At 47.8% G+C, this 16,591-nt stretch overlaps 7 protein-coding genes across 7 annotated transcripts; 3 read left to right on the top strand and 4 right to left on the bottom strand.

Annotated features, from left to right (window-relative positions):
- Positions 1-151: 151 nt before the first annotated feature.
- On the top strand, positions 152-1,996 carry BT62DRAFT_945553 (camp-dependent protein kinase regulatory subunit). The gene is made up of 2 exons (XM_043187951.1): positions 152-1,522; positions 1,576-1,996. Exons 1-2 carry the CDS (start codon positions 253-255, stop codon positions 1,767-1,769), a joined length of 1,464 nt encoding a protein of 487 aa, XP_043042850.1. The 5' UTR covers positions 152-252; the 3' UTR covers positions 1,770-1,996.
- A 79-nt stretch (positions 1,997-2,075) lies between these two features.
- On the top strand, positions 2,076-3,707 carry BT62DRAFT_679172 (uncharacterized protein). The gene is made up of 6 exons (XM_043181843.1): positions 2,076-2,356; positions 2,415-2,436; positions 2,487-2,549; positions 2,603-2,677; positions 2,734-3,518; positions 3,573-3,707. Exons 1-5 carry the CDS (start codon positions 2,314-2,316, stop codon positions 3,509-3,511), a joined length of 981 nt encoding a protein of 326 aa, XP_043042849.1. The 5' UTR covers positions 2,076-2,313; the 3' UTR covers positions 3,512-3,518; positions 3,573-3,707.
- A 1,779-nt stretch (positions 3,708-5,486) lies between these two features.
- BT62DRAFT_979360 (MFS general substrate transporter) lies at positions 5,487-7,872 on the bottom strand (the record flags this gene model as incomplete). Its single annotated transcript, XM_043189430.1, has 16 exons — positions 5,487-5,727; positions 5,784-5,846; positions 5,899-5,941; positions 5,993-6,172; positions 6,232-6,325; positions 6,377-6,496; positions 6,555-6,657; positions 6,713-6,754; positions 6,810-6,842; positions 6,968-7,044; positions 7,095-7,122; positions 7,174-7,252; positions 7,367-7,415; positions 7,473-7,539; positions 7,610-7,622; positions 7,758-7,872. 16 exons carry the CDS (start codon positions 7,870-7,872, stop codon positions 5,487-5,489), a joined length of 1,347 nt encoding a protein of 448 aa, XP_043042848.1.
- Positions 7,873-8,702: 830 nt separating this feature from the next.
- BT62DRAFT_1002928 (cytoplasmic protein) lies at positions 8,703-11,087 on the top strand (the record flags this gene model as incomplete). Its single annotated transcript, XM_043176887.1, has 9 exons — positions 8,703-9,039; positions 9,089-9,206; positions 9,262-9,269; positions 9,338-9,889; positions 9,940-9,987; positions 10,042-10,274; positions 10,330-10,551; positions 10,680-10,896; positions 10,954-11,087. The coding sequence occupies 9 exons, from the start codon at positions 8,703-8,705 to the stop codon at positions 11,085-11,087; spliced, it is 1,869 nt and encodes a 622-aa protein (XP_043042847.1).
- A 225-nt stretch (positions 11,088-11,312) lies between these two features.
- Positions 11,313-12,767, bottom strand: BT62DRAFT_1073825 (4-hydroxybenzoate polyprenyl transferase). Its single transcript, XM_043178970.1, has 5 exons — positions 12,497-12,767; positions 12,285-12,437; positions 12,118-12,235; positions 11,796-12,066; positions 11,313-11,740 (listed from the first exon to the last, which is right to left on the bottom strand). The coding sequence occupies exons 1-5, from the start codon at positions 12,747-12,749 to the stop codon at positions 11,420-11,422; spliced, it is 1,116 nt and encodes a 371-aa protein (XP_043042846.1). The 5' UTR covers positions 12,750-12,767; the 3' UTR covers positions 11,313-11,419.
- Positions 12,768-12,865: 98 nt separating this feature from the next.
- Positions 12,866-14,058, bottom strand: BT62DRAFT_678705 (E set domain-containing protein). Its single transcript, XM_043181842.1, has 8 exons — positions 13,997-14,058; positions 13,899-13,938; positions 13,718-13,851; positions 13,527-13,663; positions 13,432-13,471; positions 13,340-13,382; positions 13,119-13,283; positions 12,866-13,067 (listed from the first exon to the last, which is right to left on the bottom strand). Exons 1-8 carry the CDS (start codon positions 14,003-14,005, stop codon positions 13,030-13,032), a joined length of 606 nt encoding a protein of 201 aa, XP_043042845.1. The 5' UTR covers positions 14,006-14,058; the 3' UTR covers positions 12,866-13,029.
- A 512-nt stretch (positions 14,059-14,570) lies between these two features.
- Positions 14,571-16,516, bottom strand: BT62DRAFT_964472 (uncharacterized protein). Its single transcript, XM_043188731.1, has 11 exons — positions 16,394-16,516; positions 16,317-16,342; positions 16,087-16,265; positions 15,768-16,031; positions 15,636-15,714; positions 15,529-15,582; positions 15,178-15,473; positions 15,010-15,120; positions 14,853-14,955; positions 14,702-14,803; positions 14,571-14,643 (listed from the first exon to the last, which is right to left on the bottom strand). Exons 1-11 carry the CDS (start codon positions 16,432-16,434, stop codon positions 14,609-14,611), a joined length of 1,290 nt encoding a protein of 429 aa, XP_043042844.1. The 5' UTR covers positions 16,435-16,516; the 3' UTR covers positions 14,571-14,608.
- Positions 16,517-16,591: the final 75 nt, after the last annotated feature.

Here is a 16,591-nt window from a genome sequence, read left to right as displayed (position 1 = left end):
CACAAAAAACAATGGAACTCCTTAGATACATTTTATGTTATAACAATGTCCCATCTGTTGGTATCAAGGAACGATTCGCAGGAAGAAAGGAAAGAAAGAGAGCCATTTTGAAGACCGACAGGCCTTTTTGGCAGACAAAGGGATTTTGAATGCCGTTTTGACTCTGCGTCGATCGAGCAAAGATGTATCCCCTTGTTAGACCGTCCTTCTTAAATATCAGCGAATTCTCGCCTTCCTTCCTTACTCCCACTCATGTCGACCTTTGACTCACTCGTTGCAGACCTTACTCGCGACGCCAATCGTGTCCAGCCGAAGGATGCCCTGCAATTCTGCGCCAATTGGTTCCAGCAGCGGCTCGAAGAGCAGAGGTCGCGCACTCGCGATGTTCTTGCTCGTCGAATACCTGCTTTTTCTCGCGATTTACCTAGCGAAATGTACATGGATACGCCCTTTGGTACTGGGCCGGGTCCGATATCAGTGTCTCCCTTCACCCAAGCACCACACCGCTCATCGTTGAGGAACAGCGTCAGCCTCACTCCAGGGCCATTTGGTACCCTCAACGTTCCAGGAAATGCCTTGCTAGCCAATAACCCGATGGCACCACCAACTATCCAGATGGAAGGGCGCGTTCTGCCACCTACTTCGCCTTTGTCGGTTTCACCACCATTCCCAATGTATGACGATACTCCAGTCCCGCCCCCGACTCCTGGTAGCTTCCTCGTACCCCCAACTTCTGCAATATTTGCAAGACGCACGTCTGTATCAGCAGAATCTATCCCCCTCGATGGCTCTGCAGACGAAACCCTCCCGGTCTACCCCAAGACCTCCGACCAGCTTCGTCGCATCAGGGCTTCAATGACAGGTAATTTGCTTTTCCGCGACCTGGAAGAGGAGCAGATTACGGCAGTGATTGGTGCGATGCAGGAAAAGGCCACTGAGAAGGGGGAAGTGATCATACGACAAGGAGACGTCGGTGACTACTTTTACGTCGTCGAGTCGGGTTTGCTGACCTGCTACATACAACCTGAACCACTGCCTCCAGCGGGGATTCGTCGCGCAGAGGATATATTCGTTCAACCGGGATACCACCCTGAGTTTGGCAAACAAGTCTCAGAGTGCACACCAGGGACGTCCTTTGGAGAGTTGGCGTTGATGTATGGACATCCCCGTGCCGCGACTGTAGTGTCTACTGAAGCATCTATGCTCTGGGCTCTGGATCGCATTACGTTCCGGACCATTATTTTGACTGCCGCTCATCGACGGCGCACGATGTACGAGCATTTCTTATCAACCGTGACCCTGCTGTCCTCGCTCGATTCTATGGAACGAAGCAAAATCGCCGATGCCCTTGTCAGCAGGATCTACATGGACGGGGAAGCTGTCGTCAGACAGGGAGAGATGGGCGATACATTCTTCTTCGTCGAAGAAGGGGAAGCTGTCGTTACAAAAACCCAAGAGGGCGAGGACGGTGAAATCCGAGAATTTGAAGTTGGACACTACAAGAAAGGTGACTACTTTGGAGGCAAGTTTTCTATATCCTATTTTCTCTTGATCTTTTACTGATTTTATGAATAGAACTGTCGCTTTTGCGTATGGCTCCCCGAGCTGCTACTGTTTGCGCCATCCATCGCGGTGATCGTCTTCTTCCGAAGCTCAAAGTGGCGGCATTGGATGCCCCCGCTTTTACGAGACTTCTTGGTCCCCTTCGTGACCTGATGGAGCGAAGAGCGGGTGAACAATACGGGCCTGGACCCTGGTTTTCTGGCTAAGAAAATGGGTCGACAATTTTTGTAGTCGCCGTTTGGCCTGTCGGGGGCTGTATATGCTTCTCTTGGCTTGGCAAGTTGCCATGGTGATGATCGCTAAATCTCATGTTGATGTAAGTTTCTATGGATTCCAATAGACGGAAGTAAAATTTAGGTAGTTGTCTCGTACAATCTCTCGCGCTGTAGCGATAAAAGTACTGCTTTCTTTTGAAATGTAACATACATGCATCAATTTGTGGGACCGAGTACTAAAATGGGGTGATCCGATGAAGCAGGGGCAATATTTTATGCTAAAAAATAACGACTTGTTAGGGACTATCATGATGTAATTGAAAGCCAGAACTTGGTTCTGACCGGCTTCGAGCATTCGTCCTTTCTCTTTTATACCATTTTGCTAGGTTTTTCCTTTCCCTTCGTCTCTGCATGCGAATGTAAAGGCCGCCATCAACTCAAATTTTCCGAGGTAACATCCTCGTACTTGGGAATATCTAAATCCTCGGCAACCTCCAACCCACATTCTTTTGATTCTTCTCCAATCTCCACTTGTATGGAGGGACAAAATCTTGCGCAGAGGCAGGTCCTAAGCGGAAGTGAGTCCAATTCTCATTCATAATCAATGATGTTGCTGACACGATTGTCTTGTAGTAGTGTCTAGTGCGACCAGCGTAATGTAGGTGCTGGGGTTTTTCGTCGAAAAGACAACACTTACAGCTATGAAAGTGGCGACATCGGTGATGCGGTCAGTTCAGCGGCCAGTGGTGTTTCAAGCGTGATCCTGACTTCGTTAGTGTGATTTTTTGAGTACATCATCCCGATACCTCTTATCGTCTTTATAGATCCACGTCGGCGTCTGGAACAAGTTCCGTTTCAAGCGCTTCTGATACTTCAAGTTCGTCTTCTTTGAGTGACTCGTAAGTAAAGTCGACTTTCGTACTATCAAAATGCGTTTACGTATTATCCTGATCAGCTCGTCGACAAGGTCGTCATCATCTTCCAGTTCCACATCATCTGTGTCTACTTCTGAAACGTCTTCAGTGGCATTGAGTAGTAGCAGCTCCGAGTCTATTGCCTCTTCGTTGCCTTCCGTCTCGGAATCCGTGTATGAGACGACCTCCGACGGTGTCAAGCACACAGTCACAGCGTTTGTGAGTACCGCGGAAGAGTCAGCGACCGGTTCGAGCTCGTCCGCTGCCAGTACCCAAATGGCTACGACGCAGGAATCCTTTCTCCAGAACAAACCTCTCTCTGGCTTCGTCTTCGCCCTCTGCGGAATCGTAGGCTTGGTTCTCATTCTTCTCGTGGTGACCTTTACGCTTCGTCGTAGGCGCGAGAATAAGTTGCTCAACGAGGCCATCTCGTTCGACCCCCAAGGGAGCACTTATCATCATGATCATGACTTGGAAGAGAAATTGACCCATCAGAGAAGTGGGCATAGTATCGGAGGCTCTGCGTCTGGTACACGCGAAAATGGCAGTTCCACTGGACATGGCATGTACATGCCGTCTGCACCCCATAGTTTTTACGACGCAGGCTATGGTCAAGCTGCCAACGCGTACGCCTATGCGGGTTACGCACCTACCAGGTCCGAGGTGCCTAACGCGACTTATGACCACCTTGGTGTCGCGCATAATATGGGAAGTCTAGCTTTTGAAAACCGTAGCATGTCTCCTCCAAGGTCGCAGGTCCCTGCCATTGGGCCTGCTTCGAACAATTTTGGTCAGAATTATGGTTATAGGACCTCTTAGCTTGAAGGTCTGTCATTCATATTTATGAATTACCTTTTTTTCTGATCATCTCTGAATGTAGGTTGCTAGTTAACTTCTAACGTCAACTTATACCCTTCATTACGCGGGTTTCGTGAAAAATGACTTGAACCTTTCTGTACATACGTTGCTGTCTTACCTTTTTGCTCATTATCTAAAACCTGTGGCAGCATCCTTGCATTCTCCCTAGATGGCTTCTACGAATAGGTTGATTCTACGTATAGGAAGTTCTTAGAATGTGTTACAAGTTCACGCTCAAGTTTTTTAAGCAAGAAAACCCAACCATCACGGAGAATAGGCTATTAAGATAACAGCTATAATCAGGCCGAGCATTGGCTGAGCATGGACCACAACTGGGTCGACACCGAGGTTGCAACGAGAGCCCTCGCATTAAACAATGACTAGAAATATAGCATTAATCAAATATTCAGAGGAGATATGGGCAACATACTTTCCAGCTGTACTTCCAAGCGACCGCTGTGGTACAATTCTGGGAGGACTGATTCAAAGTCCTCCGACTCCGCCCAATCCAGCTCTCAATAGTGCTGGTAGTCGCCTTCAAACCGCGCAAAGAATACGGTGAATTGCTGCAGTGCGAAAGCAGCAAGCAGGCTGTCCAGCTCTCTCCACTTGGAGCTATCGGTATGCAACCGGTGCTTCGAATAATGCCCGGATGTTTCCACGGTTAGAGACTCCAGCGCAACGGACGAGATGTCGATAAATATTGGGCACACACGATCAAGCCAGGCGGATGCAGAGGTTATTGCAGACATGTACAGGTTTTTCAAAATCCAGCATTTGAGAAGAGGGAGAAGATGTTCTAAACAGTATAAGCAACTGGCAGGACTTGAAGGATGATGGTTGAGATGTACGAACACCAAATGGTTGAGATGTTGAGAAGCATTCCAAAGAATTCTGGTTCATGAGCAGAAATTCGGCGGCGGCGAGACCACCACCGACAGAAGCACCATCTCCTTGTAAATCGAGGTAACGCAGGTAACCGACATCAAGTGGGGACTGCGGATGTGTGAGGGCCCTGACAATGGTATCAAACACATGAGCATCCATCGGTTGAAGGGACACGGTCGTCAATCGAGACCGTCTGCGCGTCTGAACACCCACGAGGGGACTGTTAATATCAATATTGGATGACATTCTGCATGAAGGCAATTTCCTGCAACGCCAACACCTTGAGTGAACTGGTACTCTGCAACAAACCTAACAACACACGCAAGTCTTCGAATGTGATCTTCCTCAGCTCGAGTTGGGCCAGAAAAGGGGAGGCTTGGGTGAAGACATGAGCTCCTTCCCATTCTGAAAACGCGTCCCGGCCGTATATTCCCTCAAACCGAAGTTCGAGAGACTTCAAGTGAGTGAGGGTAGGTAAAAGACGTGCAAGCGTGTCGCGTAATGGTTCCACCTCGTCTTAGCTGCCCTAGAGCTGCTAGGCCCAGGAAGAGCTGGACCCTTGGACTGCAGTTTGAACGTTCCGACTAACGGCGCCAGATGCGGGAATGTCTCCAGAAAGTTGCAAAAGGACAGGAGACTTTGAGGATGTGGGCGGTCTTTCGAGAAAAAATTATTTCTTCCATCTTCCCGAAGTAAATAGATGGGAGCAAAGATGAGTGCTTGGGAAGGGTTGGTCCAGGGTCGACAAACAAGTGAGCAAGCGCACAGGGTCAATATATCACCGCGGAGCTCTTCAAGGACGGCATTGACAAGCTCCTGGGGGATTCTACCTTGATTGTGTAGTGGTGAGGACATGAGAAGAACCTACCTAGTAAATCAGAAAAACGCCATTCTAAATGCAGCGGGCAACGACCATCCCTTGTGATTTCTTTGACATGGACGTTAACTGCAGAAGACACAAGACAACAGCAAGTAAAAAACGTCATAGTAGGCGGCGATTTACAGTGAGCTTGGTTCTGGATCGACTACATGTATACTCGTGTATTCATCAACTCGTCACCTGATGATTCAAAGAATTTCTATCTCCCTGCAGCCCTTCGTCATAATCATCTGATACCTTCTTTTGCGCTATCTTTTCTCTTCTTTCCAAGTACCATACTAGTCCTGTGACACCTAGCGTCGCGCCACTAACGCATATCATTGCGATCATGCCTCTGTGGAACCTAGGCGCATCTGTCGCCAGATAGAAAACAAGAGGCCACCATGCGTTGATCACATTATTCCACATGCTGGACACTTGAGGTTAGAAATTTCCAAGGAAACCGTCAAGCATAGATAAACGTACTTCATAGAGGCGAGCACAATGCCCCGCTCTTGATCGTCGTCTGCACATATCTGGTTCGCCCACCTGAATGCTTGTTGTAATTGGGCGTCGTAGATTAGAATAAAGAAGTACATACGCGAATGTGGTCGCTTGACCAGCATAAGAGGCCCCAGCTATATCTGTGATAAGTCAGTTTCTGATGGGCCAATCCGACCGCAGAAAATACGCACAGAAAGCGAAAAACTTCAAGCCAGTGGGACTGTTCCAAATAAGAAGGCAGGTTGCAGATATAGAACACGCGACCGACATGTACACTAGCACTGGCCATCGGATGCGAGTATAGTCTGTCCAGGAGGCGCAAATTAGAGTTGATGCAATGGCAAAAGCGGTGGCGCCGGACGGATAATAATCTACACAGAACATTGATGTTAATCAGTAAGAAGACGCAATATAATATTGGCGGATGAACCGATCTGTTCCACACTGTATCCTCCAATAGCTTTCATCCATTGTCCCATTATGTTGTTCGATCCGAAGCTCTCGGTTTCTCCGGAGATTGCGAACTAATTGAGGAACAATTTGTGATTCGTCTAAAGCGCGGATATGATACTTACCAGGAGGCTGCATCCATACCATCGCCATTTTCCAAGGATTCGTTTGACGGTAGCCCGTGACACAGGCTTCCGTACGACTTGAATCTCGTCTTGGAGCCGGTCTGAGGCTAATTTTCTTTCCTACGACTTTATCAATACCATCTCAACGGAACAATAATTGATATATATATGTACGTACTTGTTCAGTCAGATAAAAAGCCTTGGTTGTCAAGGGCATGTCTGGAAAAATAACGAAACCGTAGATTGCAATGGGCAAGGTAATAACCCCATCAATGATGAATCTGCCATGTCAGCTCATCAGTGGATTTGTACGTCGATCACCATCATTGTACGCACAACCAGCGCCATCCGCTTCGGCCGGCATACCCATTTAGATGTCTGTGTAATCCATCAGAGCCAACCGCACAACTCGACAAAGCGACAAATGACTTACTTGTATATCGCAGCCTGGAGAACACCGGAAAACCTGTGACCGCATTCAAACAGTCAGAAATCGTGCTGAATAGCGGCGAAAAGGGGACTTGCAGCGTTCCCGCCAAACCTGAGCTTGTAAATATTCCAGAACGTTAACCTAGTTCGCCAGATTTGTACCATGAACCTAGGATGTAGTGGGTGCCTACGAAAGTTGATGACTCGGCCATAGCTTGGAAAAATCGGATTGCGTATATCTTCAGTCAATTTAGTATTTGCAATACACGAAGTCGGATTGGGTACCGACGGATTGAACATTATGCACAGCGCTGGTGCTGAGAAGGGCCGATTAAGCGAGGACTTGAGCACGAGTACAAGAACGGTACCAGAAAGTCAGCACACCCCACAATATCTGCATGCATGGGAGCCAAATATGTGGAGGAACGATCTGGAGCATCAGGTTGTCTATATGAGCAGCAGTAAGTCAGTCCAGGTCACTCAACACGACCGTTCTAGACACGGAATAAAAGACGATGACGAGCGAGGTATTATCTAAAACCACGGAAATATATCGCTTACTGGGAATCATTCCTACGATATAGCCGCAGGTGAAGACGGTATTGATTTTCTACAAGAGAATCAGATGAGCGAGGAAAGCACATGCAACTGGATGAAGGCTGTATACATTGTACTCATTCCCGTACATGTGAAGCTCCTCCTTCATTCCGCTCACATAGGCGTTAGATATGTTACTTGAAAGTTGGATGATCAACCTCTTGGCGCCCTCCTTTTTTCGGGTGAACGATAAATGGACATGCTTACCTTCGATCTAGATCTGAAAGGATCCGAATGAAATGCGCCCGGCAGAGAGAAGACAGGCACGAACAGTTTGTGAAGTACTATATGAAGCAGCCGCCACGGTTAGTAAACTTCTGAATCTCAGAAGTAAGAAAGAAAATGGAAGGGGAACTTACCTGGAGGCAACAATAACTGAGGATGAACCAGTCGATCTTCCAGAGAAGCTTGGCCTCTTGGCGCATGGGGGGGATGTCACCCAACAAAAGGGTTCTCACTTTGGGGAGCATTGCTGTCCTGGGGGAAGACTTAAGGTCGACGTTGAGCGAGGCAACACGAGACCATAGAATTTCAATGAACGAGCTGATTGATGGATGAGATGGCGAACAGATAGGCCCACGATACGTCATCAGTAGTTCGTCGGAGTCTGGTCGGCCATTAAGCGTTTCAACAGCTTCCCCTTCGCACCACTTGGCTAATTTTCTTTCAGCAATTATCGCAATCCTTCGGGTGCCGAATACATGGAACCTGCTCTTCCCGCGGATGTGGTTGCAAGTCCGATGCTGTCTGGAACTTGATTCTGTCATCATTTCTTGGTGAGAAAGGTTCTCCCCCTCCCCCCAACCAAGTCCTGTCTCGTTTTCTTTTTCTTTCTCAATACATCCATTATCCGTCATCCCCCGGACAACTTTATATTATTAATCCTGTCTCACCCTTTAGTCCGATTCTCCGATTGACGTTATATATGACGCAGGGGAGGAAATCACCGCCGCCGGCAGTGAACGTGGTATGGGATTCTAGCGGTCCCGAGTACATGTACCCACAACCCACATACTGGCACTGTGCGTTGAAACAACGAATCTTATATTCGGTTTGTAAAATTATACAGGGCACACTGGCAGAACCCTGGACCATACCCGTTCTGTTCAATTTCGGCTACGATTACTGTATATGGAGGTGACTTTTATTTAATAAGAAAACCTGAGTCAGAGATGCCGTTCCGGCTCATCGCGCATCACTAATCAAAGGTTTTCCCAAGCTCCCAAGATCATCCGAATCCTTATAATGGGTACTTGTCATTTCCTCGGGACTTTCTGGGTCTCTCCTCTTTTGTTCAGTAATGCGTTCCCGCTGGTGCGCTCTTTCCCTTGCTATCCCCACCGTCGCTCTTTTTCTTCTACTTGCGACTTTGTCGGCGGACGCGTCTCTTGTTGTCAACGATGCGTTACCAGTAGACATGCTGCTGGCCAAACGGGATGACCACCACCACCACCATATGGGTGCTCCCCTTACAGAACTCAACGAGACAGAAGTGACCCTCCATCATGCCGCCATACCACCATCATGGTACACACTCGACTTTGAGAACGACCCCCCAACAGACCGTCAATACCCTGGGCTCATGTTTATGCATGTGGTGATGATGTGTCTCGCATTCTTCGTTGCGCTTCCGGCAGGTGCGTTACCTCATTATTTCCCCCCTGCTTTCTTCTCATGGTCAAGCAGGCATCATCATGCGGTCCGTCAAGCATTCATGGCATGGTGCTGTCATGATCCTTTTCTATGGGCTATCTCTTCTAGGATGCGCCTCGGTCGCGTTGTACAAAAAGCTCACTCCCAACATGTAAGCTGATCGATCATTGCTGACATATACCCAATGCCTCATCCTTATGTCACAGGTACCAAGGTTAGACCTATCCGCAATTGCCGCGACAAGATAATGCCTAATATCAAAAAAATCAATTATCTTTCTAGGATCCGTTCATGGGATGCAGAGTTATCTAATACTGGCTATCACCATCCTGTTGACATGCATCGACTTACTCAATGTTTTCCATCGGATTGTCTCGTTCTTCCAGGGCGGTAACAAATTTATGTTGCGACGCTTCTGGAACATCGCTATTTTGGGTAAAGATGACATCGCCCATGGTTTGCTTGACGAATACACGGGTTTAGTCACGGAGGAGCCAGAGCAGTATGAACTGGACGACCCAAAGCCTTCAAGCAGCCTAGTGACCGATAGGCATGTCCACTACGGCGACGAGACCATCCACGGAGATACAGCGGAATGGGCTAACAACGTGAATCGTCACCACAGAGAATTTTCTCATTCAGCAGCCTCAGATCGTACGCTCTTTGGCGCCCGTTCTTCTCACTCAGACGATTTCCTTGATGTGGATTTCAAATCTCCCAAAACGAGGGTGACTTTGCTCAGGCGGATAGGCCAGGGTATCTTTGCGACGGTCGAAAGATCAATCGTAATTGCCGCATACGGCGAAGCGGTTCTCGGTGTCGTGATCTACACTGGTGCGTCCCTGCTTTGATCGAAGGAATGATCCGGTATTAATGCCGCATAGGTGGTTGCAGAGGAAATTACACAAATGGATGTCTCGCGCATCTCATCAGTATGCATCTGCAGTGATTTCACATCACCATATGTTCATTAATTTTCTTTACAGAGGGTGGCATCTTCTGGTGCTACGGCCTGCTCACCTTTGCTCGTTTCCTGGGTTCCTACTCCGACCTTGGCTGGGCGTGGAACAGAGCTCCAAATAAGGAGTATGTCACCGCGGAATTTGTGGAGTCGCTGGTTATATTTTCTTACGGTATTACGAACACCTGGATGGAGCGCTTTGGCGCCAAACCTGGGGACCCATTCACCACAAAACAGATTCAGCATATTGGTATCGCTGTACGTGTTCTCTTTCCCGTGCAATCTCCAATTTTTGATTGATGTGCGAATTTAGGTAATGTTCTGGTTTGCTGGTCTCATGGGCATGGCTCTTGAATCAAGGAGAATCAGGAAGTGGATGGCCTCTTCGACTATCGCCGCCTTGCCCACTAGTGCCTCTAAAGAGGCTGTTGCTGAACCGCCTAGTTACATTGCGAGCTTTAACCCTTTCCCTGCCTTAGTTATCGGAGTGACGGGAGCTGCAATGTCGGCACACGCACAGACATATGTATTCCAAGTACGTCACACATCTTTACCGTTATTTTTACATCAGTTATCTCCGGTCTGTGAACTTTCTGTCATCTCGGGGTCTTTTTTTTTGGCGTCCATCAAGGGGGAATTGTGCTGATGTCCATACCTTTCTAGGTGCAAATACACATGCTCTGGGGCTACCTTTTGGCTGCTTTCTCCGTCCTACGATGCTTGACCTATTTCTTCGTTTGGCTTGGTCCCCCTCGTTCCATCCTTCCTTCTCGGCCGCCAACAGAGGCTCTGGGGAGCTTCTTCCTCGCTTGCGGAGGACTGTCTTTCCAATTCTCGACAGAAGAATTGACCATCGCAGCTATGCGAAGAGGTCGTGATGGTGTGTTAACATGATCATGATCTTGGTAGCTCACAGGCATACTGATGTTCTCTATAGATGTTATGATGTTCATGAATGTTGCTGTTGCAATGACATGCCTGGCATTCACCTGGACGATCTGTGTCGTCGGTTTCAAGGGCTACTTGAAATCACGACTCAACCCCCAGGTGTCGTATCACAGTTCTGCATGATTGCCTAGCTCTTTTTAACGTGTTATTTATCTGCCTTCTACGTTGTTCTATTTCTGTAGCGATGTAATCCCCATCCCCGTCTCGGCTTTGTCGATGAATCGTAATGATCCTGTTATCCACCGTCTTGTTACATTCTTGTTGTCCTTTAGCTTCTTAATGTTCTGCACATTAGCCCGATTCTATTCAACACTGTATCTTCACGTATTTCTTATATTTTGTTCATATCACTCCATCACGACCACAATTAAATAGCGTTCCAACTTTTTGTGCTACTTATGACGTATATACGGTAATGGGTTCCATGTAATGACATGATCTTTGCTTACCCGCAGCTACGATAAGAACCCGGCTACGGAGAAGACGTAGTCGCACAAAGTACCTATCCATATCCAAAAACCGGCCCAGCCACAGCCAACGAAACTTTTCCAGCAACTAGATCGACTCTCAAAGTCCGTCTCATATAGGACACGGGCTAACTGTAAAGCGCCGAGACCCACACCACAGTAGAAGGGCGCGGCTTGAGAATTAAGAATTCCGGCGTAGGATATTAGAGATACCGAGGCAACCGAGAGACTACCAAGTATTGAACGCGTATGGTCACCGAACAGAAGAGCAGTGGAACGGATGCCAACAGTGATATCGTCATTTTTGTCCTGGAGTCGGTTCGTTAGCACAGACCTAAGACACAGAGGTAATAGTACGATGCACCTGGTGAGCATATATGGTATCGTAGACTAGGGTCCAGCAGACGCCCCCTGCATATAGTGGTATGCAAACACTCCAATTGGTAACGCCTGCAACAGCAGACCAGCCCAAGAGGGCTCCCCAGTTGAAAGCCAAACCTTGACAAGGTGTTTTAATGAGTGACGTTGAGCCAAAGCGAGTGAACCCACCGAGAACGGCCTGTGGCCAATGTGTAACGCGTTTCATGAGGGGGTATATTGTAACCACAGATAAAGACGCAGCTCCCAGGAGGATGCTGTGAAGGACGGTCAGTGTCGTCGTCGTGATAATTGAGATAGACAATTACCTATACCAGTTGAATTGTAGCAACACGGCGAGTCCGGCTGACAATTGAGTTGCAAGGAAACACACAGCTTGTGGAGTAGTGATATCTCCTCGTGATAAGGGCCTCTCCCGCGTTCTTTCTTAGGAAATTTAAGTTTGGCAGAAAGGAATACAGACACGATAGCTTACCCACAGCTTTGTCAAGATGTTTATCCCACATATCATTTATCGTGCACCCAGCACCCCGCATTATGAATGCTCCTATGCCAAAGAGACTGATGAAGGTTACTGGTATGGTGTAGGGTACCTGAAGCGCGTATGAAGCCATTGAAATGGACCAGGCTGTTTGCGAAAGGAGACCATGAGTATCACAGACTGAGATAAAGGAAAAAGGAACATACCGCAGGGATAAAAGAGAAGCATTGTGCCAATAGGTTTGTCTATTCTACTCAGATAGAGATACGGTCTCATTTTCGTTGGTAAGTTTTCAACCCAGGATTTCTGGACGGGAAGGATGGATTGAGTTCGAGAGCTCGAAACGAAGCGAGTATTGCTCAAAGTTGGTATCCTGTGCCCCTTCGGAAACGATTGGGCAAGCCAGCAGGGCACACATCGTCGCGGAAGTGGAAAAAGCCGTAATGCTGGAAAAGACATGGTTGAAAAGGGAAGACGGGAACCGGTCCGGGTCGGAGTGGCAGGTATCACGTGCTTATCTGACGCGCCCACGTCCACTGCCGCAGGCCGGTGTTACCTAGTTTCACGCGTTTTGAGGCTCCTTATCAATTCGATCGATGGCTAATAAATTGCGCGAGTATAGAAAAGCAAAAAAATGCAGTTGCTTTCTCCAAAGAGTACATATGATTCCGAATACATGAGGTGTTAATTGAGTCGAGCTTCGAGACATCTACGAGTGAGAAACTGGCGTGGAACTGAACTACCACTCCTTTCCGAGCTTGAAGGCCCATTCCCAATCTACGGTTATTAATGAGTGAAATACAAAGCCAAGATTAATGAAGACAGTACCTGCGTAGACCTCGCCGTCATCATCGACAACACGGCTCCTTACGTTGTAAGAACCAGACCGCGCGAGTATCCCGGATGGCGACTGATCAGGGTCAAAGTTCTTGGTGTACGGCTCTCCCGTTGGCGATGGACCATACGAGCCCAACATCTGTTCAAACTTCTCCACTGATGATCCTAGAATCAAAACGCAACGGACAACGCTGGCAGAAAAGTATACGTACCTTTGATGCCTGCACGCTTCACCACTTGAATATATCGAACCCCCTGGCGGAATAAACGGGTCACCGTGGCAAATATATGGAACAATGCATACCGATATAATGGAGTGGTTGACTTTGAACGTGATGCGAACGCTAGAGCATATCGTGAACACGTCGTATTCAATACCGCATGAGGGTGGGCACATACTTGTATTCAATGTCCTCCTTGATCGTAACAGGGTTCTTCTTCAGGTCAGCCAGCTTCGCCTTGTCGGCGAGATGGAAGATGAGCGTTTTGCCAGGCGGGAGAGTGCTTGAATGAAGCTCCAGAGTCAATACAGTCACCTATGTCAACGAGATCAGTGATTCCAATCAGCAGCGAGCAAGAGGGTGCGCTACCTTTGGGCCACTCGTATCCCCCGATGTCGTACCAGGAACAATGCCCAACGATGCTTTCCAGCGGGCGAGGCTCTCGTCATTGGCATCGAGTTGCGCATATTCATCAGCAGTCTTTGCAGCGGATGGCTTGTAGCCTGCGGTCGTTAACTACACGGTTGCTGAGAAGGATCCAAGGCCTCACCAGGGGTGGTGGTAGGTACCAAGTCCCCATGCTCATCTTCCTATAGGCAAGCATGAGAACGGAGGGTAGAAGTAAAATAACGTATGAATGAGACGAACTGCAGACATCGTTCAAGGTGGTATTCAAATCAGGGAGGCCTAGTAACAGATCGCGATTACCGTTGCCACATTTTTCAAAGTCCGCCAATCGCCGACAATCCCTTTCGAATTTAGAATTCTTTTCAGCTTCAAGTTCGCTCGCGAGCATAGCGGAGTCAGTATATACCATTCGTCGACCATTTGATTAGTCCAAGTTGAGAACAGAAAGGGACACTGAAACCACACGAATTTTCGCTTCAAATTGCCACTGTCCACATATAATGCTTCTCGGTTTTTTCGACTTATCCAGCACTCGCCTAGCAATTACCGACTCCAGATAAGCCTTTGTAGCCAAAGAGACGTCCCCTCCAATTTCCCAAGGATTGTATTGCATTGCTCCGTTCCTTATCATCGCTGCAATAGAAACACCGACCGGTGCTAACGTTGTACCACCCTTTGAGTCATAATTCTTGAATTTCAAACAACAAAGATCAATAGTTATCATAACGAGTCGGTATCAATGTATACAAATAGATCCGGGATACTTAGCCAGTGTATATCACTCCAAAAAACAATAGATAGTAAAAACATGTTGACCGCCTGCTGTCCAGAACCTGCTGTCCAATTCGCTCATTATGCGCGAGGCGATGTAGGCGAGTGCATCGATTCTGAAATTTTTGTTAATAAATGATCCAATACACGATTTCAAATGTTTCAACTACACACCTCCTTTAAACCAACACTTGCCCTTGCTCAGGTGGAAACACTTGGGCCCATTGGGGCAAACATGGCCCCAGCAACAGCTCTCGCCGTATGGGCATGGAAGTCCTACCTTTTGATGAGCCACAACCAAGGATAGACGGAATGTCGGACAAACCATTTTTAAGCCAATTGCATGGCGCTTTTTTAGCATTGCTAGCCAGTGTGGCCAGCTGCTCCGGAGTCAAGATGTAATCGTGCGAATACTTGCACACCGCAATCTGTCGCAAGGCTATCAGTGAATATATATCATTTATTCCATCCCTGATACTCACCCCTTTAGAGCAGGTCATTAGGTAGTGCTCGTTACACGGTGGCGGTGACTCTGTGTGACCAGTCAATGAGATGCGGGTTCCAGGGTGACCAGACATACGCTTATGCAGAGGCTACATTGTATCAGGTTTGTCAAGAGTGAATAAGATGAAACAAAGATAACCACATACAAGTGACGGATCAATAAGTCTTGTACCAATAGCACGTTCGGGGGACTGCGGGCTGATAAGACCTCCGTTCGTTATGACCGAGCTGAAGGGGCCCACAGTTAGAGGCCCCGGAGACGGCTTCTGAATAGTCCGGAGTGAGTTCATGTTAAAGAATAAATTGTCTTCTTGTAAAGAAGGGAGGAAGAAGGTCGGCGCCATCCCGGAGTCGCCTGCAGATTTGAGCGTCACCAGTTTGCCTAGGAGGTGCTCTTTTGCCAGGTCATCAAGGAGAAACGCAATATCCCGCTCCTGCACACCTAGCATAGAACTGATAAACCATCATGGCCCAGATCTATAGCCAGCACAACATACCACCGAAGAACATGCGAAGGGTCAGAGGTAATTTAGCATAAGTCTGAAGATATTCTAAGGCTACGTTCAGAAAGTATATTAACCGAAGATAGGTAGCCGATACGTACCTCGAATTTTCATAGTGACATCTTCGGTATTATAACCAACGTCAACGACCATGAAACGCGGAGATGCATGGCTAAAGCCCTGGAAAGCCGAAGGTCAATAAGCCGTAAAAAACATTCTGACAGAAATCTCACAGCTAAGAAGGACTGAAATTGCTCCTCCGTGCAGAGCTCATGACCAAGTAGAGTATTGAGAACCTCCGACTTATTGAAATAGACAGTAACCCAAAACGATAGCCCTCGTACGACCTGTACACTCTCATTGGCAAGATACTCCGCGATAACTTTGGTCAGCTGCTTAGCCGCTTCATTGCCGCCACGAAAGCCTTGCGAGAGCAGGCTTGTACAGAACATTGAGGCGCTTCCATTAATAACACAAAGAATGAGTGGATCTTGACTCTAAAGTAGCGCAAAATGGGCTTGACAACAAAGGCCGGATGCAAGAAAGACGTACCCCACGAAAGACATCCATATTAGAAACCTGTTTATTGAGCGTCGCAAGCTGCACTTTATGCGCATTTGCTTCCATTTGCATTGTCGCGTGATGGTCCTTCCATAACTCAATCTCGGCTTGGAGCTTTGCAACCGTGTTTTCCAACTCGACGTTCCGCTTAACCGTCACCCGGGATAGATCTAAAAGGATGGGTTCAGACTGGTATGACGAGGGAAATGGAAATAACTCACTAAGAATCCGACTGAGAGCTTCATCCCTAGAAGACGTCAAATCAATGCCACTTACACAGGGAAGATGGGGGACGCACCACAGCTGCTGATTACCCTCGCCTAAAGGTTGGGTCGCCATCGGGGCAGCGATTAAAAATGGAGAAAGGTGAGGATGAACGAAGGGACTAGTAAAATTCGAGGTACCTTTAAGGCATGGCCCTTCGACCAAGCAATTGGGATCAGGTAAACCAGAGCGGCTTCTCGGGGTTCTTAATCCAGCCAGGCAGCTTGGGAAG

This window comes from Guyanagaster necrorhizus, assembly GCF_019112545.1.
Source record: "Guyanagaster necrorhizus MCA 3950 unplaced genomic scaffold BT62scaffold_6, whole genome shotgun sequence".
Classification (NCBI taxonomy): Eukaryota; Fungi; Basidiomycota; class Agaricomycetes; order Agaricales; family Physalacriaceae; genus Guyanagaster; species Guyanagaster necrorhizus.
This window is presented reverse-complemented; position numbering and strand designations above follow the sequence as displayed.

Coding starts and splice junctions, on each gene's coding strand:
- BT62DRAFT_1073825 (XM_043178970.1), bottom strand. CDS start 12,749: ATGTCTTTTCCAGCATTACGGCTTTTTCCACTTCCGCGACGATGTGTG. Junction 12,236..12,284: donor ACATCTTGACAAAGCTGTGG/GTAAGCTATCGT, acceptor AAATTTCCTAAG/AAAGAACGCGGGAGAGGCCC. Junction 12,067..12,117: donor CTACAATTCAACTGGTATAG/GTAATTGTCTAT, acceptor CGTCCTTCACAG/CATCCTCCTGGGAGCTGCGT.
- BT62DRAFT_679172 (XM_043181843.1), top strand. CDS start 2,314: ATGGAGGGACAAAATCTTGCGCAGAGGCAGGTCCTAAGCGGAA. Junction 2,357..2,414: donor GAGGCAGGTCCTAAGCGGAA/GTGAGTCCAATT, acceptor GTCTTGTAGTAG/TGTCTAGTGCGACCAGCGTA. Junction 2,437..2,486: donor TCTAGTGCGACCAGCGTAAT/GTAGGTGCTGGG, acceptor CAGCTATGAAAG/TGGCGACATCGGTGATGCGG.
- BT62DRAFT_678705 (XM_043181842.1), bottom strand. Junction 13,383..13,431: donor TCAACCACTCCATTATATCG/GTATGCATTGTT, acceptor TTATTCCGCCAG/GGGGTTCGATATATTCAAGT. Junction 13,284..13,339: donor GAAGCGTGCAGGCATCAAAG/GTACGTATACTT, acceptor TAGGATCATCAG/TGGAGAAGTTTGAACAGATG.
- BT62DRAFT_964472 (XM_043188731.1), bottom strand. CDS start 16,434: ATGGCGACCCAACCTTTAGGCGAGGGTAATCAGCAGCTGTG. Junction 15,474..15,528: donor CCTTCGCATGTTCTTCGGTG/GTATGTTGTGCT, acceptor GTTCTATGCTAG/GTGTGCAGGAGCGGGATATT. Junction 14,804..14,852: donor ATGCAATTGGCTTAAAAATG/GTTTGTCCGACA, acceptor ATCAAAAGGTAG/GACTTCCATGCCCATACGGC.
- BT62DRAFT_945553 (XM_043187951.1), top strand. CDS start 253: ATGTCGACCTTTGACTCACTCGTTGCAGACCTTACTCGCGACGCCAAT. Junction 1,523..1,575: donor GAAAGGTGACTACTTTGGAG/GCAAGTTTTCTA, acceptor TTTTATGAATAG/AACTGTCGCTTTTGCGTATG.